Source organism: Sceloporus occidentalis, unplaced genomic scaffold (genome assembly GCF_023333645.1).
Source record: "Sceloporus occidentalis isolate IW3139 unplaced genomic scaffold, rSceOcc1.0.p SCAF_155, whole genome shotgun sequence".
NCBI lineage: Eukaryota > Metazoa > Chordata > Lepidosauria > Squamata > Phrynosomatidae > Sceloporus > Sceloporus occidentalis.
In genome coordinates, this window is record NW_028317135.1 from 504,997 (window position 1) to 528,915 (window position 23,919).

Consider the following 23,919-nt stretch of genomic DNA (forward strand, 5'->3'; position numbering starts at 1 on the left):
CTGGGACACTTTGGAGAGGAGCTTCTGGAACCCCCAGTTAGCTGTTTGGGGCAAGGTATCCTAATCGAAAATAGAATGTATCGTTACAATAAAAGTAACTTATAGAGCAGGTGAGAAGTCAGAGGGGGAAGCGGATCTCATCTGTCCTCACCTACTGTGCTTTTGTGTTTACAATTGGGATATTAAAACTGTGGGGTGTGTTCCACGGCCATCCAACAGGACCTCGTGTGTACACAGTACGTGTCCAAAACATTTGCTTCCTTCCTATGGTTTTTAGAAGAAAGAAAGGACGAAACTGTACACAGGATTGTCTTTAATACCAAAAGGACCCTGCCCAACCTTCTATTGAAAATCACTGATTTTGGAACCAGCTCTTTGGAACCGAATCCAGGATCCATTAAATATATTAGTTGTGCCCAAAGGGCTTGGGGTCTATTTCCACCTCAATCTTCCTATTCCAGACTGTCACTGTAGCAAATGAGGGTCCTTACAAGCAAGCCTGATGCCCCTTGCATAGGGATGTTTCATCTATGGTTATACGTATGCCTCTGTTGCCCCTGCAGTGCCGTCTGATCTCCTCACACCCAGGAACATGGAGCCCTCCAGATCGGACCTGCTACTGGGTTCACTCTTTGAGCAACAAGAAGATTTGTTTCCGTCGGAGGGGTTCTCAGGGTCTGAACCCGGCACTTTCAGCCTGCCTGATTCCCAAGGGTTCCCTGCCGAGAGGCTGTATGAGGAATGGCCAGTGAGCGGACAGGCGGTAAGACCAAGCACCAATATCACTTTATTTGGGAAGATGGGGTCCGTGACATGTTCTTCCGCACTTCTTATCTGTTACCGTATGAGTAATGTTGGCTTGTTATTCAGCGACCGGTGGTTTTGGATTTCAGGGGATGAGGGAGCGTGAAGACCCTGATGATTTCCTGCAGATGATGATCGACCCTAACGAGGTATACAGCACTGAAGCGATCGCCATTGAATCTCCAGAGAGCGACAGTGGGTTCTCCGACGACCCTCAGCCGGACACCCCCGTTCAGTGCGAGCCCAGTACTCCGTTAACCAAGGCTGCGGCGGTGTATGAATTGGTGTACGATGTTTCTTCTTTGGAGGAGAGGAACAGTCAGCGTGAAATGAACAGAGTCATATCAATACAACTGGGTAACGAACATATCAACCCAATTCATTTGACATTGTTTTGGATGTGTCTGGGGAGCCGTAGGGTAGACCGGTCTCCAGAGTGGTCATAAGACATTAGATACTTATCAAAGCTGACGTGCGAGTCGCCAACAAAAACTCTGTACCATCTGCCTCAAGACGGTCAATAGCTTTAACAGACCATTACTTTTGTCTCTCCCCTGCACAGAGGACTGGCATTCTCCGGTACTAATTCCAGACGGCTGTATAGTGAATGAACTGCCAACGCTTCACACGCCAGCGCTCTGCAAGCCGGCAGCATTACCCATCCGGGTCGCCACACCGGATCTGCTGTCAGTGGATGCCTTGGTACGAGCTACAGTCTGAGATAGAGTAATCTCCACATAGAATTCGACCGCTGGCTGTCTTTCAATGACCATTGTTTTTGTCCTTAGTACCCAGAGCTCCATCTGACCGATGAAGAGAAGAGGCTTCTTTCTCAGGAAGGGGTGGCACTGCCCAGTAACCTCCCGCTCACCAAGGTATGGCCTCCCAAGAATGGGGTTTATCTTCTTTTTCTCTTCTTTTTTCCCCAAAGTGTTTAAATTTTAGCCACCATCTATCAAGATTTTGTGTTTAATTCCACGTCGAGCTGCCATCAAGGCAGAATCCCCATAGATTTTTAGGAGGACTTGTGTGTTTTTAGCTGAACTCTCAGTCCCCCCCCCCCCCGTCCATTTGCAGCCGACAATGCTCCGCAGGTTTAACGCTGAGCTAAGCACCACGATGTGTTCCTTCCTCTCTCCATCCTCTAACGCTGTGATCCTCACTCAGGCAGAGGAGCGCATCCTGAAGAGGGTGCGGAGAAAGATCCGGAATAAGCAGTCGGCGCAGGACAGCCGCAGGCGCAAAAAAGAATATATCGACGGACTGGAAAGCAGGTCTGAGAAACAATAGTATCAATACCGAGAACAGGTCTTGGGGTACTATCTGGTGATTAGTAAAGGTACCTGATAAATCCCCCTGGACAGTATAGTGTTATCTACATTAGGGTTGGACATGTATACATATATATATATACACTACAGTGCCAACTTTTTTTATTACTACTGCTCGGTACTCTATGGCAGGGTGCACTGTTGGTACAGAGATAGCACTCTATGGTATGGCACACAGGGCTAGCGCTCTATGGTATAGGGTACAGGGCCAGCGCTCTATCTATCGGGAACACATACTCTTGAATAACTCACACCGTCTCTCTCTGTCTATTTTAGAGTTGCTGCCTGTTCTGCTCAGAATCAGGAACTGCACAAAAAAGTTGTCGAGCTGGAAAAACACAACATGTAAGTGGAACGTGCAGCCGGGAAGCCGGCAGATGGGTCTGGGAGAGGGCTGTGTGATGGGAGTATCAGGAACGGAAACAGGGGCTGCAAGCCGTGTCTAGGGGGCTAATGAGCACAGACTAAGTAGGTTTCTGGGCGAGTGGCCGCAGAAACCGCATGCCATGTTTAGTTGCTAACGTACGCAAGTGGAGTGAAGTAGAAGCTGCACACCATGGTTACGTGTTAATGCAGGACGCGGGCAGTGGAGGTAGAAGCTACATGCCATGTCTAGGAGCAAACAAGTGGCAAACCGAGAGGACACTAGGCATCCTCAGCACATGATAACATCTGCCTCCTGGTCTCTACAGATCCCTGATCACTCAGCTCCGCAAACTTCAGACCCTCATCAAACAAACTTCCAATAAAGCAGCACAGACCGGCACCTGTGTCATGGTATGTCTCATGTGATATCCGTGACCAAGTGTACATAACATACAGCCGACATATATCCCTGTCGCACTGCAGATCCTGCTCTTCTCTCTGGCGCTGCTCATCTTCCCCAGCTACAGCCCGCTGCGCTCTAGAGCCTCTCCGAACGATGTGACCAGTTACAGACCCACGGGAGGTAACATCGCCCCCCAACGTATAAACTGGCCATTAAATACTTTATAACGTGGTTCCCTACCACCGCATATAAGCATGTATTACATTTAGACACATTAACCTTTATTGTACATAATAAACTGCTGATATCGCCATTCTTCTAGGCATTTTCTCCATTGTAGAAACCATTCCCTCTATAACACCGACCAAGCTCGATGTGAAAGCTGCGGGAAACCATGTGCTCTTTTTGGGGTTCCCTGTAATATCAAAGCTGACGCCCGTTCTCTGTTTACTGCAGTCATCTCTCGGAATATCCTGAACAAAGTGGGGTTCTCCGAGGTCCCCGAGGCTCCCGGAGTGGACAGCGTCCTCCCAGAACCTCAGCCTGAGCAGAAGATACAAGACCGGCGCTTTCTTCCTAAGTCTAACCTTGGCCAGGAAGAGACAGGTCCTGAAATAAAGGGACTGTTTCGGGAGCGGCAAGCCTGGGAGGAGAAGGTGCCACCCGAGTCCACAGCCGGGGTCCCATCAAAGAAAGTGGAAGTGCCAGAAAATGCAGACAGTAAGGAGCTCTCAAAGACTGCGCGAGGAGACGAGATGTGAGTCTTAAACGTCTAGAGAGACCAAAGGACTCAAAGGACTGGGGAAGAAGTGACTTTCAAGCTTCTAGACACAGGAATCGCCCAACGCAAAGAGTTTTCCAAATGATGTAACGCTGACGCACCAGAAGAACTGATGGGGAGGAGGAGGCTACTAAATCAACAAACGGCCAGGTCACAGGTGTCTCCTGTACACCCTAAAAACACACACAGATAGGCAATAAAAACACCATAACACCGCCGCACACCTGTACACACGCACACCTTACCCAGGGTACAAACACCAGCCGTATGACATGAACACACATAGAATGAGCAAATACACTGAAGGGTACACAACACGCCGTGTCCGACAGCACATATGACATGCTAAGGTAGGCATCTTTGGAGTTTTTGTTCCAAGGCAGCCATTAACCCCCTATTTGTGATCAATACATTTAAATAGGCCACCCCGCCGTGTAGAAAGGCCACACATATCACCCACTCCCACCACTCTCTGTAACTACCCTTACTGATATTCCCTGATATTCAGAGAAATATTTTATAATATTTATAGAAATAATGATTTTCTTCTTGTTTATTTTTTTTGGGGGGGTTATATCTCGTAAGAAACAAGCAGATTTGTACGATGTTTAAATAAAAAATGCATTTAGTTTTGCTCCTTCGTGGGTTAGTCTCAAGCTGTTACAGACAGAGGACGTCTACTTGGGGTGAAGCTTAACATAACTCATAACTCATGATAAAGACAGAGGGCGCCCGAGGAGCAGCCGCTGACTCTTAACCCTTTCGGGCCCCGTGGTCTGTAGTAAGGCTGAGCCGGGTGTCACATTCCCCCGGCCCCTGGAGAATTTCTTATCTTACTGTTTCCTGGAGCAGTGTCGGGTTTAAGGAAACACGGGTGCGCCTGGATTTCACACACCCTCCATTGTGTTACGAGGTAGGCGAGTTCGGCCGGCTCTATGGACTTTAACCTGCTGCCCAGGTGCGTTGGCCTTGCAAGTGTTAAACTTTCACTCCCAACAAACAAGAGCACAGCGTGAATCCTTCCGTCTCTCCTTATTCAGCATCTTATGCAGATAAAAGGCTCCATATGCCCCACAGCAGGGTAAAAGAATAGAGACCCACCCTCCATTTATCTGTTATCGGGGGCTCCAAGCACTGCAGGTCACCCGATCGAACGCAACTGACATCCACAAACCAAACTCAACCAATTTGGTAACTGAGGGTCTGGGTTGATTTTGTCGACCAAGTTCTACTATGAACGGCTCAGTTACCAACACGACTTATTATGAGTGGAGTCGACATGAAATGCTGTTGGGTTGACTTGAAGAACAAAGTCAACTGTGTTGGGCTGGCCTCAGATACACAGACCCAAAAAATAATCACAAATATATAATGCGGGGGGTTAAACGGGGACGTACGCCCTTCTGGTGGGTGCTTCGCCCACTACGTCATTTATTCCAATACTGCACTGTCGGAGCATGCCTGGGGCAAATAGCTATTGAAATGACCTATGGGTTGGGAATAATTATATACAGAGAATAAGCGGGGAGTGTGGGGTGGGTTATGGCGTACGAGGGGGGTGCTGTGCTCAGAGGTGGAGTCCTTCCCTCCACAATATAAGGAGGTTCCCCAAGTATTTGGAGAGAAGCAGCAGCCCAGACAGACAGTAACCGAGTGATTCCAGTTATACAGCCATGGATAAGGTGCGGAGAAGCCCCCCTGGGGGTCGGTTACCCCCCAGACATTGTGTTCTGCTTCTGGCTCTCTGCCTTTCTACCCTGATACTGACCAGCAACGGAGAGGACTCAGCGCAGGTACAAGACCAGGAGGACAACGGCTACCCATCTGACAGCCTGGTGAGCTTACCCCCGTCCGTCTATATCGCGACCATTTATATATGTATTTCATTCACAAACCATGTAAATGCCCGGGTATTTAGACGTATAGAATTTTTGTGGCTTAACGGGACGTCCGCATAATAAATTCATCCTATATCCTTATTGTGCTTTTTACTCTTGACAGCCTTTGGTAAGTAAAATTGTATTAAGTTGCCGGTGTTCTCGTAAGACCTCTATGACCGTTAGCCCAGGCGATCATTGTATTTATATTAATAAATATATATTAGTAAATATTAACTATTCATTAAGTGTTTATTAAATGTTTCCCAATTTGCTCGTTTTCCTCTTTTATTGAGTAATCGCCAAGTGTGATGATCAAATACCCCGTCTCATAATCTTGTTTCAGGCGATGGCACTTGAAGAGATGCTGAAATATAACCGGGATAAGGGACTCAGTCTGCAGAAGAAAGCCAGCCAGGTGCCCCGGGTGAGAAACAGGGGCAAAGGGGGGGTAAAGGGTGAGAGACTAAGGAAACAAAATATGGAGGTTAAAAGCCTTCAGTCACTAGAGAGTTGGTTCTCTAAACCTCAGACCAGCTGGGACCTGAGCCTCACTCCTCTGAGGCCATGATATGACAGCATTACCAGCAGAAATCCTCTTGTCATGTGATGTGTGAAGCATTATGTGTTGTTTGCCCCCCAATGATACCCCATCTCTGTATCCCCCTAGTGTGATGTAGGGGAGAGATGCGCCATCAAGCACGGCCCCCGGATTGGGAAGTTATGTGACTGCCTGCGCGGGACGTCCTGTAATTCTTTCCTGCTGCGCTGCTACTAGCAGGGAGGATCCATCGTCCAGCAGAGCTCCATCTGTACCCCGCACATGGCCTGCCGTCTGAATGTGCCCCCCGCTTCCCGATTATATTATTATACAGCTCATGATGCACACTCTGCCACCCCTATTTACCCCCTGCCTCGGTGCACAGACCTAGATCTGCTCTATACCCGTATAATCGGATCTTCTGCGCATGATCCCCGGCCTCAGACTCCATAAATACTTTCTGCCCACAGGAAGGGTCACCGTTTCCCGTTCATTTAACAGATTGTCGTTTAGTAAGCCGTGCCCACAGCCTCTCCCGCTCCGCATCCACCCGGCACAATTCTCCGCTCATCAGATGGTCTGAGATGTTTTATAATAGTTTGTAAAGTATGTTGTGGCTTTTTCTTTGAATAAAAAGTGTCTGATTTTTGGAACGAGTGTGCGTGTCGGGATTTGTGTGTAAAAGGGAGACAAACAGTAAGTGCTGCTCCCTACTAGGCACTTACACGAGAGTCTGACGTCCGCATTGGAGTATACGGGAACTTGTCCCTTTACTCTGCCTTGACGGGCTTGCCATCTTTTCAAAGTAAACGGAGAGGCTAGCCTCTCTCTATCGGCCTCTCGCGCTACCTCTGCTGGACAGCTAGTCCAGGAATCTACCACCCTTTCTCAAATGACTCCCACTAAGTCCCAGCACTGTCTGTCTCTTCTACGAGATGAGGGACCAAGGACACCCCTTTCACGCTGCAGAATAAGATAATAAACCCAGAGATCACGTGGGCAGCACTGCCAACAATTAATGCCTCGTTAATGGAACAATCTCAGGACTACTTCGAGGGGGAGGCATTATTAGCGGGCACAGATACGAGCTGCTCCTGTACAGCCGCTTACATAACAACGTTGGCAAATCCAGGAAAAATCCAGCAGATATAAAACGCTTTCACGTGTCAGTCTACGCCACGCAAAAAAGTAATGCTAACCAGCATCGTTTACACCCTTCCGACACTCAAATGGTTAAAATCAAAAAAGGTCCCCTTGTCAAGTGTGTGCTAACCAGATTGCAAGCTCCTTGGGACAGAGTCTGCCATTATACCACTAGACTGTAAGCTCCTTGGGACAGAGTCTGCCATTATACCACTAGACTGTAAGCTCCTTGGGACAGAGTCTGCCATTATACCGCTAGACTGTAAGCTCCTTGGGACAGGGTCTCCCATTATACCGCTAGACTGTAAGCTCCTTGGGACAGGGTCTGCCATTATACCGCTAGACTGTAAGCTCCTTGGGACAGGGTCTGCCATTATACCGCTAGACTGTAAGCTCCTTGGGACAGGGTCTGCCATTATACCGCTAGACTATAAGCTCCTTGGGACAGGGTCTGCCATTATACCGCTAGACTGTAAGCTCCTTGGGACAGGGTCTGCCATTATACCGCTAGACTGTAAGCTCCTTGGGACAGAGTCTGCCATTACACCGCTAGGTTGTAAGCGCCATGATACATGGTCCCCATTAGACTGTTAGCTCCTTGGCACAGGTCCTCCTGCTATACAGTCGCACAAGAGCTACTTCCACCAGAGCAGTAAATAACCTCTGTGTCTCTTATTGTACCGATGTCAGACTCGGTTTCTTGCATCTGTACAAATAACTTTTCAAGAGCTCATTTGAAAGATTTTCTGAGAACTCATCACTCGGAGCCCGCTGCTGCCAGGCAAAGGGACACTAATCAGGATGTATTCCTCCCTCCACCAATCCATTTCGGGGAGTAATCACTCCTCAGGTTGCGCAAGCGGAGAGACACAATTCTATTATACTCTTATCCGGCAGTCGTAAGGGTTTGTGTAAGGGCCATATCTTCTGGAGATCTAATCTTGTGCTCGTGGATGAGAAGTTGAGGGAAATGAGAAGTGAGGACAATGATAGCTGAACTAAAAGATAATACATTAACTAAGTCCTGATCCAGAGCGCACGCCATCCGCCCGTCAGCGGTGATGGTGAATGATGAGCCGGCCGCCGGGGCACAGATTGCCAAGCTGTCACTCTGCAGACCAGGGCCAGAAATAATCATGCAGTTTCCCATTATTATAGAGATATTCTGGAGACTCTTATTGGGCCGACATAGACAAAGATGTAAAGTTACCTAAGCTTTGAGGATCTCAGAGGTCTCGTCTTCAGAAGAGATCCCGGGTATTCCTCCGGTAAGCATTGGAAAAGGCGCTGATAATCTCCATTTCAATTTGGAGGGTGTTGGTGATTTTGGTAATTATGTGGAAAACACTCTGCCTCTCGATTGTAAAGTGCGTAACATTATTTTGATGTTGGTTGAACAGTTGGTTAGCCAATAATGGTTACAGAGTGTGCAGCTGTGATTTGACAAGAGCTCCCCTGTACATCAGAGGTTAATGAGTGTTAGTCAACGGGTGGTTACAGAAATGGTCGAACACGGGGTCCCCCCCAAAAACTGTTCCATTATCGACAAACGAAGAGTAGTCAGTGCAGGATTGTCACCAAAATCAAACAGATCTTTTAAACCTCTACTCTCATTATCAAATTAGTCCTGACAGGGAAAGACAGATAACGGCTATTCAGGGAAAGCAGAATAAACTCTCCCCTGGTTTGGCGCCCGATCCACGCCCCAAAGACAATAAGGTTCCAGTTATAAGCATCAGTCTTCCGGAGCCCGTACATCAGACAAGTCGTTTGAATTGGGACGGCTTCCTTAATGAAGGTTATGGCTACTACCCTTAGGATGAGCCTTACACGAGCCGTCACCACCTCCTGCATGTCTCTTATTATGTATTTCCTGGCAATCTCTGCATTTCTGGAAGCGGAATCCAGGGACGTTATATTCCCTGAGAACCAAAGCGTAAAAGAGTTTTTACTCTTCGTTGATTAATCTGCATATTAGGAGAGGTGCAGCTACCTCAGGGAACTGGGCTATGCTCTATCTACAGCAGATCTCTAGGACAGATAGAGATAGCTATACCACTTTATAGATCCCTGGTGAGATCTCCCCGAGTGTTGTGATCCGTCCTATAGAGCGGGTCTCCAGGAGGACACAGAGATCTAGTGATCCCAGGTGAAATCCCCCCAGAGTATTGTGTTCAGTTCTCTGGGGCAGATCTCAAGGAGGCCATGGAAAAATTGTACAGTTTTAGTTATTAAATACGATTTTACCTAAGTAATGGATGTGTTCTCTTCTTTAAAAAGTTGTTAGAGCTTCAAGATGTTCTAGAAAAACTCCAGAGTAAAAAGATCTCCACGTGGGAGTCCAAACTCAACCAAGTCCTCAAAGTAAGCGATGTGGGATGGGAAGGGAGACTAATGCTAGAGATCTGCGTTTAGTGAGTAATGGCAGAGGCTTAATTTTCTTCTTCTTATTCCACAGTGCACCATTGGGGATCCATGCGCGGTGAGGCGAGGGGCTCGTATTGGCAAGCTGTGTGACTGCCCCAGAAGTACCAGCTGCCGATACACCTGAAATGCTTATAATATATTGTGCCCTCCCATTCTCACCTCCCTACCTCTGCATCTCTGATCCCATGTTTCATTATAAACAATTATATGTTTTATAGCTAAGACAGTTATCCTTTGTATATAACAAACAATATAATATATCGCGGCACAGAGAGCAGGGGCAGCTAACATATCGGACCTTAAGGAATTGCACTTTCAGCCCAAAGTCAGAACAAGCCACATAAGTGCTTCGAGTCAGAGGCTTACTGGAAATACACCTGACTGGCCCGGCGCGGATTAGCATCAGTGCGAGCCCTCAGGCTGTGAAGCAATCTCCGGCTCTACGGGATTAACCCGCGGATCACCTTGTTTACTTTCTGAATCCCTAGACTCGGAGCAGCCCACACAGTCAAAGCCACTGATGAAACCGATAAGTGGAAATAGCAATATCTGGATCACAAATTTTTTTACAAATAAAATATATTATATTCTGTCTGGTTTCCTTACCTGGGGGCAGATGTAGAGGGATCATCATGTCGGCATACAATCTATATAAAAATCTTTATTCTTTAACCCATGAAATAGCTTTGTGTTGCAATGTTTCAAATAATTTTCAGCTCTTGTACCTTAAAAACCCTGCTGGAGCACCAGTCCTGCCAAATACTACCTTTCCATTAAAATCTTGCTGGCCCTTTATAATTTTTTTGCTCTTTCTAAAATCTACCTGAATCTTTTCTTTTATAAAATCATTTTTTGACAGTATTCATAGTACTATTCGATACATAATAAACCTACCAGTATCTTGCTACGCTGTGGTACATTAACTGCTTGTGTCTCTAGTCTCCATCTAACCAGGTGATAAATGAGGTGATTCTCTGGAGAAAGAATGAAACAAACGCTATTAAAGAAACAGTCAAATATTTATTATTAAACAGGAAAAACTGAAGCCCCCCCGCCCCATAGTCGTTCCAGCACCAAAGTATATTGCTTTAATGAGAAACACCACATTCTGTGGCCTCACTTCTACTCTGCCCCATTGCCCATTTGCAGGCTTCCATGTTCAGGGCTAATGCTTGCCCAGTCATTTAAGTCATTTTAACTCTCCTCTCTAAATCAGCCCAGTATTGTCCGGAAGCAGGTGGCGGCACCACTTTATCAAATAATTACCCATAATGTCCTGCGGATAAAGCAACATTAATGTAACGTAAACATCATTTATATTTATTTTATAAACCAGGACACTGTACATTTTAAATCACGTTTCACACAAAATAAGACAGCAAAAGGCTGCATAATAAATAGGGAAGGTATAATCCACGCAGAGGCAGGTCCTTGGATACCAGGGTACATGATCTATAGTCTCTAGGGGAGGAATGTAGCTTCCTGTTGGTAGGCAGAGGTCTGTATAATGTATAACAAGCACTGGTCATTGCATTGGACCGCAGCCCCGTGTGAATTTGCAGTCTGAGGGACAATATGTGTTTTTACATCTTCCTGCCCAATACCCCGTCCACAGAGAGAAGTCTCCTCTCGCAGCCAACGGATTCGCCTGCGTATCCTCTGATGTCCTTGTCGCGGGGAAGCTGTCGATTAAATGGACTCTATTTGCTTGCGCACCTTTTCTAGCGCCCGCCTGTCCAAGGTCCGCTGGCGGAACACAACAAGGAGGGACAGGGCTACAGCGGCAGCCACCATGCCAGCCACAAACTGCCAGAAGACCTGCTTCTCCATCATAACAGAACGACAGCTGGTGGAGGAGAAAGCATCTCGTTACACACCCTCAGGATGTCCCAAAATAAAAGGGTTATTATGGTTGATATAAATCTATTTGAACGCGTTACAAAGTGACTGCGTGATCTCCCCAAAACCCCGTTTGTGTTGTGGTGCACTTCAGTTTTCTGAAAGCCTCTGCGTGATTTAAAATTAATGGTGTTATTTGTAACCCAAAGCATGATCCCTTGCTGTAGCCGTCTGAACAGGCTATATATATATATATATATATATATATATATATATATATATAACCTCTCGTGCACACATTACAGATTACAGCAGGTTGGAAGTAGAGGTGAATTTTAAGATTATTTTCTACTTAATTCACATCCATGGGTGCTGTATTCTGGTGGTACCCATTTCACGTATAAGTAAAGACACCGCATGTCTCACACTTATATACATCCTTTCCTGCGCATGTTACCTCCCAAGGGGGCAGGTTTAATAGAGATCCACGGGCTGCTCACCTCTTGTATTCTGCCTTCCTTGATGAAGTGCACTGCACTTGTTCTATAAACCCAGTGACGCTGCATTCAGCAATCCTTTTCTGCAGAGAAGAGATTAATAACTGTAAGACTGAGAGCAACTTCATATCATTTTCACAAGCTTTACCATTACTTCACGCCCTGCACTTTCTGTAGAGAAGTAAATACCTCCTTATCCCACCACTTTCTACAGGAACCACCCCACAGACAGTATTCTGAAAGATTCAAACCAACATCCTAGCGATGAGCGAAACTCTACTCTCTCTTTCTGCAATGAATATTTTTATTGCATCACTCCCTCTAATCATCGTGCTTTGAGGTGGGCGAACCCAGTCCTACCATGTCATTTTCAGTTGTCTTGCGAGCATGTGGTTGTATATTTAGTGTTTACATGTAAGGAGGATACCATTCTTAGGATATATAAAACTTACTGCCTCAAACTCGTTACAGATGGAGCATTGTTTGGATATTCCAAATTCTTCTGTCATCCAGCACATGGAGCTGCCTGCAACGTTATCTGTAACAGGCAAAACAGAGACTTTATTCACACCAAATGAAGCTAAATAGACAGAGCCCCCCTATATGAGTGAGATACGATCCAATCATTAAGCACTGTTGAGTGCGAAACACGTCTGGCTTTTCAACCCCCCCTCCAATTTTGTATTTCTTCTTTGGGGGATATCTCCTTAGAAACGTTCTACTGATCAAGGGATGTATTTTTGAAGAAATGAATATTCTCTGTGCGTTTCCTTTGGTAAGAACATCCGCCTACCTCCTGTGTTAATTTGTAACTTATATGCGTGACCCCAGTAGAAATATATAATGCCTGGTGCAGACACAAGCGATTAAATATTCTACAGCTGCTATACAGTGACAGCGGGGACCAGGAAAGTTTGTGATCTCCCTGTTAAGCCGTGAGACTGTTTGTGGGAAGATGGAAAATACCTGGGGTCTTCTGCTCCTGAGGCAATGCAGACTCGGACAACCTGGAATGAGAACATAGAAACCGAATTAGGATCGGGGGGGTTAAATGCAATCTGGTAACATAACCAAAGTCTCAAAATCACGCTGCAGATGGCTTAGTTGACAGGCATCATAGGATATACGTCTCTCTATTGCAGACGTTTAAAGCGCATCTTAAACACTGTGTTCTGCTGTGGAATACTTATGTGCATGGAGGTGTCCCCTATGCGTATTATAACCACCTCCTTTTGTCATTAAATCACTGCACTGAGGAGTTTCGCTCTCCAGCCGCGAGTAATCCAGCCAGAACATACTGTTTATGTTATATATAGTGTATGTATGCGTGTGTGTATATAAAGATTATATATGTGTATATATGTATATGTGGGTACTGGCAGAGCCACCATCTGCTTACACAACGAGCACATACACGACTTCTTACACGCAGCTTTGGAGGAAGCCGAATAATATAATATAATCTTTATTTGTTTTCTCTTTAAACACATTTTTACACATTACCCAGTACCCTCAGGCAGTGTATCCCGAGAGGCGAGACAGCCTGCGACAGGTTATACAGACGGTAGGTATATAACTACATAGTGTGTACATATATATATATATATATATCTATAAATATATAATATAGTCAGTAATTGCTCCCAGCCTTTGAATTCACTGACCGGGGGCCGCTCAGCACTACCAGCACTCCCACGACCCACAGTGCCGGCTCCATTCCCTCCTCAGTCCCTCACACACTGAAGAAAAACCTCTGGTCCGGATAGGAAGTTTCAGTCTGAGGTAATTTATCCTTCATCCGGTCTGGTGATCTACTTCCGGCCGCTCTGGCCTCCACTACCAGCTTGTGCATCTATGGCAGTGTGAGCGCCCCCTCGCGGGAGCAATGTCACGCTGCAGCTGCTAACTGTCCACAATCCACACCAACAGCATGACAAGCTGCAGCCCGACTCGCCATTTAATGTAAATTTAATATATAATAAAATTTCACGAAGACACTCAACGGCCTCGAGATATCTGACATCTCGTGTAATTACAAAAATTCCTTTCATCTATATTTACATAGCTGATGGCGCCATCCTGTGGAAATATTGTGGAATTACATTTACTTCCTATCATTAAATGGCATTTAGGCAACTGATGGCGCCCTCCTGTGGATTTATTGTGGAATTACATTTACTTCTAATCATTAAATGGCATTTAGGCAACTGATGGCGCCATCCTGTGGATTTATTGTGGAATTACATTTACTTTTAACAATTAAAAATAAAAAAAAAATAAAAAAATATATATATAGGAAGCCATTGATTGGCAGTCTCCCAGTAGCCAATGGGAAATGGCCAATGGAGCGTGTTAAATGAATCCCCAAGCCCCATTATTCTCTAATACATGTGATCAGCGCGACATTCACTTTCAGTTATTAGTACGAGACATAAATGAAGAAAATGGAGCGTAGAAATGTTAGAAAACATTATTTAATAGAACAAGGCACATTATTAGCGCTATAACCGATACAGGCGCGCACCCATACCATTGGTCTGCCGTCGACCAACCAGAAAGATGCATATTGCAGAGTTTGACACCTCTTTTTTTTTTCTTCGTAAGAAGTATCTGGATTGGCTCAGACAGAGATCACAGACTCTCTTTCCACCTGCGGAATACAAAATTCCCTGAAAAAAAGGCATTTCCGGAACCTTGTAACGTCCCAGTGTTCGATCTAATACAAGCAGCGAGGCTACGCCGAGACAAGGGGCCGGCGGCAGATCCAATAATCCCACCCGGCTGGTTTTGCCCAATGGCCGTGTGGACGGACAAGGTCCAGTGAGGTTTGCCCCAGCAAGGGGCAATTAGCGGTGTGCTTAGTGTTTTTATAATTCCCCCCCACTGAATGTCGGGGTTATGGGGTTAGTTTCCTTTTTTTTAATGTATTGAAGAGATTCCCTTCCTTCCGTCAATAGCCCCCCCCGCGTGTAACATATAATTTTCCTAAAACATCCCGTGTCTTTTCCGTGTAATAATACTCAGGTGTGCAGACTGCCTGCTCTCTCACGAACACGTATGAAGCCAAAAGAGACACATTGTACGCCGACTTCCATGACACCTCTTCATCTTTCAATGAGCTCTCCTACAGCTCCTTCTAACCACATGGCGGCTGCCTCACCGACAGAACCCCCCCCCCCAGGAGAATGCCGCCAATTACACACGCCTCGATATTTCAGGGGGGCGAGGACAGGACGGTCTTCCACACAAGACGCTAACATCTCAAGAACTTCTAGAGTCTCGGACACTTCTGTGGTCTTACACCATAACATACATGACCTTTACTAGATCTCATGCGTCTTCAAAATACCATCAAAGGGACCAAAGCCAGTTTCCGATTTTATATGTTTTGTGTCCCGAGGGTCCTCGTTTGTCCATGTGTCTTTCCACCTGGCCCATGACTCCCTCATCCAATGGACGGCTAATGAATTCCTGTGTATCAATGACACTTCTACATGCTTTACAATGTTCGGGACTTCTAACTGCTGGGTGGGTCCAGATAAGGCTCCAGTTGGACTTTAGGAAGAAGGGAATGACACATGGACTAATATCTCGTAATTAAGTTCTTGGAAGGGTTGGACCTTCTGGGTGGTGCGGCGGTGACCCTCACCCCAACTCCTTCCCATCTAACGCATGAGGCTGGATGAAGGGTGGTCCGCGCAGTCGCACCAAAACTGTTAAACCACCGAACATTTGTTGCTGGTCTTTTTGGAGGAGCTTTTCAAGTCAACCTCTTTCCTCCCCGGACCCTGTGAGAGACACAAGGACTCGGCATTAGAAACCGAGCCGGCGAACTGATACAGAGGGAAGATTTAGGACAAGAGCCCCCCCCCAACCACGTACCGATTTCTTAGAGATTTTCATTAAGATGTCGCTCGCCAGTGTATTAAAAGCCTGCAAAGAAAGAAAAAAAAAAGTTTTTGTACAGGAGTGGTGGCCACATGCATCAACTTCCCAGCAGAGTCGTAACATAAGAGATCATACGAAGACTTCCCTGCCCGTCGGCCGTCTTAAGAGTCTTGCACCAGTCTTCAGCATTCCAGTTATTTAGAAAGATATAAAGTAACAGACGGGTGCCAGCTTGGTGACATCACATGTATACCGATTAATAAATACAGGTGGCGGGGCCACTCACCTCGTCCACATTCTGGCTGGATTTGGCACTCGTCTCAAAGAATCGGATATTGTGCTCCTTGGCGAGCTGGAGAGAAAGAAGAGGGACGCTTAACAGGTCTGTTAGACCGGGTCATAGGCTGGGGTACCAACTCCCATTAATCTCAGACATGAGAGCCGCAACTTGTGCGTGAAACCGACCTTCTCCCCTCGCTCCTTCGGCACTTTCCGTTTATGTTCCATGTCACATTTATTACCCAGAAGCATCCTCTCGACACCCGCTGATGCATTCTGCAAGATACCCCAAAAGCATGAGTGAGACCCCCAGTGACTCCAGACTCACGCCAGACACCCCTAAGTAATACCAGTAACTCTGTACCCCCCTTACCCAGACACCCCTAAGTAATACCAGTAACTCTGTACCCCCTTACCCATACCAGACACCCCTAAGTAATACAAGTAACTCTGCACCCCCTTACCCAGACACCCCTAAGTAATACAAGTAACTCTGCACCCCCTTACCCAGACACCCCTAAGTAATACCAGTAACTCTGCACCCCCTTACCCATACCAGACACCCCTAAGTAATACCAGTAACTCTGTACCCCCTTACCCAGACACCCCTAAGTAATACAAGTAACTCTGCACCCCCTTACCCAGACACCCCTAAGTAATACCAGTAACTCTGTACCCCCTTACCCAGACACCCCTAAGTAATACCAGTAACTCTGCACCCCCTTACCCATACCAGACACCCCTAAGACCAGTAACTCTGCACCCCCTTACCCATACCAGACACCCCCTTGGGCCTTGCCAGTAAGTCCAGACCCCAAGCAGTCGCCCTCCGGGTCTGAGCAGTCGCTCCGGAATCTTCTCTTACCTCTTTAATACTTTTCATCCAGTTCTGGATATTTTCAAAGGATCGTTCATCTGTGATGTCATAAACCAGTATGATCCCCTAAAAAGAAAACCCTTAGATTACGTTAGCGGATATGCAGACCGCCCCCCCCCCCCCAACACGCATAAGACACAGGCTTTTTCCTCCCCACATCGCTCAGGATGCGTGCAGCTTTCCCGTTTTTTACGTACCATGGCTCCCCTGTAGTAGGCCGTGGTGATGGTCTTGAACCTCTCCTGTCCTGCTGTGTCCCTGAATGGAGAAATGATAAATAAACATGCGGTGCACACGGACATGTTATGTACACAGACATACTGACGCAAGAGCTAACCATCTGTCCCAGCGGACTCCCAGCTCCTGCCGATCCGTGACTTATTACCTGGTTACTCATTAATGTCGTGGATCGGCTGGGCTAGCGTTCTATCGCCGCTGGGCACGATCTACTCAATCACTCACCAGACCTGGAGCTTTATTTTCTTCCCCTGGATCTCCGTGGTTCTGATTTTAAAGTCAATCCCTGGAGGAAGAATAAGACGTGCGTCATCAGGATATGTGTAACACAACAGAGGTGGATACATGGCCCGGACTCCCAGAAGCACAGGCATTGTCCTCACGCTATACAGAGCCGACCGCTTCTTTAGAATACCGTATATTGGGGGCATTTTTTCAAAGCTTTATTGATCGGATTCGTTACACATTCTATATAAAACAGCAGGAAAGATACATCGTGTTCCGGGAATAAAGAAATGTATCCATCAGCCGCATCAGAAATAACTAATAAATATTATGTACACAGGTTTCATCACGTTAAATTGTAACCGTTCCAAAGAGCTAGCAATCTAAGTGACAACAGAATGACGGAGTCCTGACTCGTGCGGTTAATGAAACATTTTCTTTTGGTAATTCCTTGGAGTTTCCCTATTAGGGACCCCGCTGAAAGCTGGAGCAGCTTCGTGATAGGAGGGTGGGGACATGGCACAGTCTCCCGGCAGAGGTAAAGCAGGAAGGGAATTCCAATATACATTCCGGAACGTATGATTCGTATGAGTGGAGGATAGAGCCCTTATCGGATAGAGAGGAGGACCCCATATCGGATAGAGAGGAGAGGGGAGGAAGTATAGCTCTGATGGGTTGTGACATCATCCCAAACTTTCTGGAGGCTCACTCACCTATGGTGGAGATGTAGGTGTTGTTGAAACTATCTTCGGAGAACCTCACGATCAGACAGGTCTTCCCCACGCCGCTGTCCCCGATGAGAAGAAGTTTAAAGAGGTGATCATAAGATTTCGCCATATTGAGATAGAGGGTAGGGAGGGAGAGTGAGGAGGAAAAAGGGAGGGGGGAAGAGGCAGAATACAAAGAGGGGAAGAGGAGGGAGGAAAGAGAGGGCAGAATGAGAGAAGGTGGACAAGGGGGAGGGAGGAGGAGAGTCTGGGAGGAGGGAAATGCCTTCCTATGAATCAGAGAGGGACAGGGATGGATGGGATTGGTGGGAAGTTTCCTGGGATAAAGGAGAGAGAGGCGAGAGGAAGATGTGGGGAACAAAAGCAAAGAGAGTGGGATGGAAGCACAAATCACTCCGACTCCCGCAGCCGGGGCAATTACTGACACAAGAGGGGTGCCAGCGATGCCCGTGCACAGCGCTCTCAGCAGGGACAGTCAATACACATTTATTGTAACACAAACATAAAGCTAGAGTGCAAGCTTCATGGGACAGTGTCTGGAAATGCCAGTAGACTGTAAGCTCTTTGGGACAGGGTCTCCCATTATACCGCTAGACTGTAAGCTCCTTGGGACAGGGTCTGCCATTATACAGCTAGACTGTAAGCTCCTTGGGACAGGGTCTGCCATTATACCGCTAGACTGTAAGCTCCTTGGGACAGGGTCTGCCATTATACCGCTAGACTGTAAGCTCCTGGGACAGGGTCTGCCATTATACCGCTAGACTGTAAGCTCCTTGGGACAGGGTCTCTCATTATACCGCTAGACTGTAAGCTCCTTGGGTCAGGGTCTCCCATTATACCGCTAGACCGTAAGCTCCTTGGGACAGGGTCTGCCGTTTTATAACTAGACTGTAAGCTCCTTGGGACAGGGTCTCCCATTATACCGCTAGACTGTAAGCTCCTTGGGACAGGGTCTGCCGTTATACCGCTAGACTGTAAGCTCCTTGGGACAGGGTCTCCCATTATACCGCTAGACTGTAAGCTCCTTGGGACAGGGTCTCCCATTATACCGCTAGACTGTAAGCTCTTGGGACAGGGTCTTCCCATTATTCCGCTAGACTGTAAGTTCTTGGGACAGGGTCTTCCCATTATTCCGCTAGACTGTAAGTTCTTGGGACAGGGTCCTTACTAAGTGTGTGCAGTGGAAAAGCAGAGAGTCACTGGGTGTATTCTTTGTGTATTTATATAAATATATTTCATGCTCTGGACATGTCAGGACTTGCCTGCTGTTCCACATTACATTGGCCCAGCTTAAAAAAGGCGCATAATTGCCCACAGAACTCACACTCAGCCGTGCATGGTCTCGTTGGTTAGCGGGGCCCTCCTGCTATGTCCTGGCTGCTCTCCCCCCTGTGATCCTCGAACTAAGTCATATTTAAAGCGGTCTTAAAATTTTGGTCCGACCTTCTCAATATGGCAGTCACGAAGTGCCGTGTCGTCACTTCCGAGCTGTTTTGCGAGCTCCCTTATATCCATCCTACAGCTTCCGGTCTCCCTCCTTTTCTGCAGCGGCCGCGCACCGTGAACATGCCTGTAAGTGCGTGGAGAGGAGAGCGGGGAGTAGGGCCTGGCCGCGGCTTGGAGAGGCAGCAGGGGACGGGAGAAATAGGCTGGGAGGCCGCCTAGAGAACTGCACCGGGGCAGGGAAAGCTGAGCGGCCGGCGGGAAGGGAGGTCTAGCCCGTGAGGTAGAGGCCGCAGCCTGGGCAAGATGGCGGTGCTGGCAGCGAGGCAGATATGGTCCTGGCGGTCACATATGTGGGCGAGCGGGCTGGCCTTGTGTTTGGGGGGTCGCAGGGTTTGCTATAGGGGCCGGTGTCAGGCTGCCAGTGGGTCGCCGTGCAGTGACTGTGCCCGGGCCTGCTGTGCTCTGGAGCTGAGAGACTGTCAGCCCCCTAATTAACTCTTTGTGGTCCGGATACGGGCTGCCCGCATAATCTCTGCTGTAAGCTGGGGCTGATGGTCTCCTGCTGCTATATGGGGCTATTGAATGCTGTGGCAGCCATTATATTTGTCATATGCCGGTATTAACAATGCTTTTGCCCCGGCAGCTCGCTAAGGATCTCCTGCACCCCACTCCTGAAGAGGAAAAGCGCCGACACAAGAAGAAGCGCTTGGTACAGAGTCCCAACTCCTACTTCATGGACGTGAAATGCCCAGGTGAGCCGGCTGGCCGGTAACGCGTTTGCGCGCCTCTTTTCGACGCACCCGCTCTAACTTCCTTTTCCTGTTTTGCCTCCAGGTTGTTACAAGATCACCACGGTTTTCAGCCACGCTCAGACTGTGGTCCTGTGTGTGGGCTGCTCCACCGTCCTGTGCCAACCCACCGGTGGCAAGGCACGGCTCACAGAGGGTGAGTGCAATGGGTGTCTGGGGTATTTGTCCCGTTGTACTCCTAGCCGGCATAATGCTGCCATGCCTTAAGATCTTATGTTTGCCGAGCCCAGGTATATCCACAAACCGAGTGTATCTAAGGGTTTTAAATAGCATTACTACTAGCCCTGCGTGCCCTTTGTCTCAATCTGTTGGGTCTATAGCAAGACGTGTGCTACTCATTAAGACCCCCACAGACATCGAGCCGTGTTTTGTTTTTTGACATCCTACTGAATCTGATTTCTTTTGTCCCCAGGATGCTCTTTCCGGCGGAAGCAGCATTAGACGCCCCAGACATGGACTGGAGGAGAGAACGCTGCATGTGGGGGGTCAAGCTTGAACATCACGAAGGATGTCTGATGACACATTTTGGATACAAAAGCTCGTTTGGTTAAATGTTTTTTCGTGTGGGGAGATTCTCTTCTCCACCGAGCTTAAAACGTTTTGAGTTGGGATTTTGTAAAGCGTTGCTGATGTAAAACCTCACTGTTTGCATTAAATATAATTTGAATAACTGTTTTTTGGTTGTCGGTGATTTAACAATAAGCGCTATCGGGCAAGAGCTTCACAAGTTATCAGCGGTGGCTCAGGGTGTGAGGGATTTCAGTTTTCCAAGTTGGAATTTTGACATTTGGCCATCCTGCATCTATGTCCTGTTCGGGACCCCTTTGCAGCTGGACAATTCATTCTACCCCATCAAACATTTTTCGTCAGCTTTGGGGTCGTCCTATTTTTTCCAGTTTTTCACACATTCCGTTGTGAATTTACAGCTTCTGGTACTAGTCACTTCTGAACACCCCAAGTACCTTACCCTGGGGTATCTAGTTTTATAACCATATGGCTGGATTGGGTAACTTGGATACCCACCTAACGCAACAAGACTAGGGAAAAAGGGGTATCTAAAGGAAGCTGTTAATATCCTGAAAAAAATTTATGAGACGGAACTGAGAAACTGAGCATCTAAATGAACCTTGCAGGAATGGTAACAAAATGCACAGAAACAAACGCCACTCTGTTTTCATGGGGTTGAATTAAATCTAGTAAATTTAGAACAAATCGGTGTGTTAGATGCTGGAGAAAAATTACATTTTACTAAGAGCTCTTTAAAGCAGGGACCTAAAGAAATGGCCTCCTATGCAGCAAAATCTTTCCAGCACAGTTCTTTTATAATAGGAAGTATTGCCAATTTTGGAATAAACCAATACGAGAAGGGGGTTCATCTTTTTTCAAAAGGGAATAAAGAAATTTAAATACAGGCTGGGCCATGCGCAGAGGTAATGTGCAAAAAGAGAGGGTGGTAGATATGTAGAAAAGCCTTCCAGGAGAAGTGGTAGAGGCTAATACAGACATAAACGTGTGTGGAATAGGGATACAGCTTTTGAATTTGAGACCAATGACTGACGGCGGTTTGAGTCTTTGAAGAGTCGCGCTATTACTGAACTGATAACAGGACTCTAGCGCCCCCAGTGGCAATGCTGCTAAACACAACTATCACTCAAAGTACGAGGAGGGGTACAGCGGATTAAACTGCCCTGTGTCCAGCTGGCTCCGTCCTATAACCGCTTCTTTCTACAACTTAGAATTCCCTTCTAGACAAGCAGACGTTACAAGCCACTCCAGGCTCCAGACAAAAAGCCCCCTTTTTAACCCAGAGTTTTTTTTCCGTCCGTTTTTGTAACTTGGCGGTAGCTGTTATTCTATAAATGCTTCACTTCCTGAGATTTACAGAAACTTCCTGTCCAGAAGCAAAGAATGCAAATAAAACGTCACCTTTCTTATGTTTTTGTAACGCTCTGCAGAACGGAGACGACTAATCAGGGCTTTGTGCTAAATCTACGCTAGGCACAAAAAAATAAGGATAAGTCGAGGATCTGTGGGTCCAAGGAACAGGCGGTAATTTGGGGTCTCAAGGTGGCCACCCATCAGCTAGAAAGAACACGAAAAGGCCAGCAAGGTTTAGACCCGGGGTTCGAACAAGGCTGCAGAGTCCCAGTACCAGCTTGGTCCAAGAAGCGAGGTTCTAGAACGCTATGCACCGTTAACCTGATATACCCCTACATAGCTCCTTACCCTCACGGCCCCTCCGACTCAATGAGGGGGTGGTAAACATAAAAAACACACCGTTCTTACAAAAATAAAAACCCCGGACTCTGTATTCACATAGCAGCCTTACTTTATTGGTGTAAATGGAAGCCTTAAATTTTTTTTAAAAAAACAGTTGGAGGGAAAGACTCCCCCCACCCCCCCAACGCCATCCTGTCACCTGCCCCCTCGACATTAAAAAGGGAGAGTTGGGGCAATTGCATTGCAGTAGTAATAATAGGACACCATGTGCTCTCTCGCCCCGTGTCTCCCCCCCGGCCCTTGGCTTCACAGATAGGACACAGAGACAGTTCTCAATTTCTGTTGAAAAGTGGCACAAAAAATATTTATTTGCTGGAACTGCACGGAAGCGGATGCCGCGCGGCCACCGGCACCCTCCTTCCTCCCTCACATCCTGTAAGTGGGCATTGTGGCGCGCACGTGGGACAAAGCATAGGCAGTGGTCTTAGCGAGGCGGGGGCCGCCGTGACGCTCAAACCGCACAGGATTTATCTGCAAAAAAAATAAATCAAGTGCAGTTTGCTGAAGGAACAGTTTATTTCGAGACACGGATTTGGGGAGAGCGCCCCCCCAGATCGCTGAACGGCAATAAGGGGTTCACATACAGTAAAAAGCTTGCTATCCGTCATCAGGGGGGGGCACACGGCCGTAAGATCTGGGAGCATGACATGCGCGTGTAACCGGCCTCCTCGTTCTACTGAGGAATGCTGGGAAAGATACCCCCCATTAACAGCAGCCACAACCCTCCCCACCCCGGCGATCCCAGTAATACCCAATAGAAACTATTATCGCACAAATAGGTCATCCAATCAGAGTCCGGTATGGCACCACGCAGCACCTTAAGATGCCAGGAGCGGAGCAGCAACATAATTTGGTCCATAAAATGAGGTTTTTGGCTGCGTTGCGGCAGGCGTGCCGACTGGGCCGTGTCCAAAGATCAAAAATAATGTCCTAAAGGTTCCCGAGAGGGGTGGCTCGCTGGGGCGAGGAGGGCGATACAGGTCGGTTACAGACTTAAACGGTAAAAATAATAATAATGACACTTGCGCGGACAGCGCCAACGGCTGGCTTGGACAATCGAACGGCAGAAATGGTGGCACGTGAGACTCGGCCGGTCGGTGGAAAGGGGTGCGGTGGAGGCGCGGGAGCGGTGGAGGCAGCT

The 23,919-nt window shown here is 47.3% G+C and overlaps 4 protein-coding genes across 6 annotated transcripts; 2 read left to right on the plus strand and 2 right to left on the minus strand.

The window, feature by feature from the left end:
- The first annotated feature begins 592 nt into the window (after positions 1-592).
- Positions 593-6,340, plus strand: LOC149280448 (cyclic AMP-responsive element-binding protein 3-like protein 4). Its single transcript, XM_089500459.1, has 13 exons — positions 593-763; positions 894-1,161; positions 1,367-1,506; positions 1,593-1,679; positions 1,972-2,078; positions 2,412-2,480; positions 2,828-2,912; positions 2,985-3,084; positions 3,361-3,661; positions 5,457-5,520; positions 5,687-5,692; positions 5,909-5,989; positions 6,233-6,340. Exons 1-13 carry the CDS (start codon positions 593-595, stop codon positions 6,338-6,340), a joined length of 1,587 nt encoding a protein of 528 aa, XP_089356585.1.
- A 5,022-nt stretch (positions 6,341-11,362) lies between these two features.
- On the minus strand, positions 11,363-13,726 carry LOC149280449 (protein JTB-like). Its single transcript, XM_089500460.1, has 5 exons — positions 13,674-13,726; positions 12,976-13,016; positions 12,462-12,547; positions 12,013-12,092; positions 11,363-11,519 (listed from the first exon to the last, which is right to left on the minus strand). The coding sequence occupies exons 1-5, from the start codon at positions 13,724-13,726 to the stop codon at positions 11,363-11,365; spliced, it is 417 nt and encodes a 138-aa protein (XP_089356586.1).
- Positions 13,727-15,725: 1,999 nt separating this feature from the next.
- LOC149280450 (ras-related protein Rab-13-like) lies at positions 15,726-18,352 on the minus strand. 3 transcript variants are annotated; one of them, XM_089500444.1, is made up of 8 exons: positions 18,229-18,352; positions 17,516-17,576; positions 17,251-17,311; positions 17,042-17,119; positions 16,363-16,452; positions 16,184-16,249; positions 15,892-15,942; positions 15,726-15,797 (listed from the first exon to the last, which is right to left on the minus strand). In XM_089500444.1, the coding sequence occupies exons 1-8, from the start codon at positions 18,350-18,352 to the stop codon at positions 15,726-15,728; spliced, it is 603 nt and encodes a 200-aa protein (XP_089356570.1). The 3 variants fall into 3 exon arrangements, with proteins under 3 accessions (XP_089356570.1, XP_089356571.1, XP_089356569.1); XM_089500445.1 differs by having other exon boundaries at positions 15,726-15,781; positions 15,885-15,942; XM_089500443.1 differs by having other exon boundaries at positions 15,726-15,779; positions 15,868-15,942.
- Positions 18,353-19,804: 1,452 nt separating this feature from the next.
- On the plus strand, positions 19,805-21,031 carry LOC149280451 (small ribosomal subunit protein eS27). Its single transcript, XM_089500449.1, has 4 exons — positions 19,805-19,815; positions 20,333-20,441; positions 20,524-20,634; positions 20,911-21,031. The coding sequence occupies exons 1-4, from the start codon at positions 19,810-19,812 to the stop codon at positions 20,937-20,939; spliced, it is 255 nt and encodes an 84-aa protein (XP_089356575.1). The 5' UTR covers positions 19,805-19,809; the 3' UTR covers positions 20,940-21,031.
- Positions 21,032-23,919: the final 2,888 nt, after the last annotated feature.

Excerpts from the sequence above, each read along its gene's own strand:
- LOC149280448 (XM_089500459.1), top strand. The coding sequence starts at position 593 with ATGGAGCCCTCCAGATCGGACCTGCTACTGGGTTCACTCTTTGAGCAA. Across the intron at positions 1,680-1,971 it reads GTAACCTCCCGCTCACCAAG|GCAGAGGAGCGCATCCTGAA; the intron begins GTATGGCCTCCC and ends ATCCTCACTCAG. Across the intron at positions 2,913-2,984 it reads AGACCGGCACCTGTGTCATG|ATCCTGCTCTTCTCTCTGGC; the intron begins GTATGTCTCATG and ends GTCGCACTGCAG.
- LOC149280449 (XM_089500460.1), bottom strand. The coding sequence starts at position 13,726 with ATGGAGCCGGCACTGTGGGTCGTGGGAGTGCTGGTAGTGCTGAGCGGC. Across the intron at positions 13,017-13,673 it reads GTAGTGCTGAGCGGCCCCCG|GTTGTCCGAGTCTGCATTGC; the intron begins GTCAGTGAATTC and ends TTCTCATTCCAG. Across the intron at positions 12,093-12,461 it reads TCTGTAACGAGTTTGAGGCA|AAAAGGATTGCTGAATGCAG; the intron begins GTAAGTTTTATA and ends TCTTCTCTGCAG.
- LOC149280450 (XM_089500443.1), bottom strand. The coding sequence starts at position 18,352 with ATGGCGAAATCTTATGATCACCTCTTTAAACTTCTTCTCATCGGGGAC. Across the intron at positions 17,312-17,515 it reads AAAATAAAGCTCCAGGTCTG|GGACACAGCAGGACAGGAGA; the intron begins GTGAGTGATTGA and ends TTCTCCATTCAG. Across the intron at positions 15,780-15,867 it reads GTGGTTGGGGGGGGGCTCTT|GTTGACTTGAAAAGCTCCTC; the intron begins GTCCTAAATCTT and ends GGGAGGAAAGAG.
- LOC149280451 (XM_089500449.1), top strand. Across the intron at positions 20,442-20,523 it reads CATGGACGTGAAATGCCCAG|GTTGTTACAAGATCACCACG; the intron begins GTGAGCCGGCTG and ends TTTTGCCTCCAG. Across the intron at positions 20,635-20,910 it reads CAAGGCACGGCTCACAGAGG|GATGCTCTTTCCGGCGGAAG; the intron begins GTGAGTGCAATG and ends TTTTGTCCCCAG.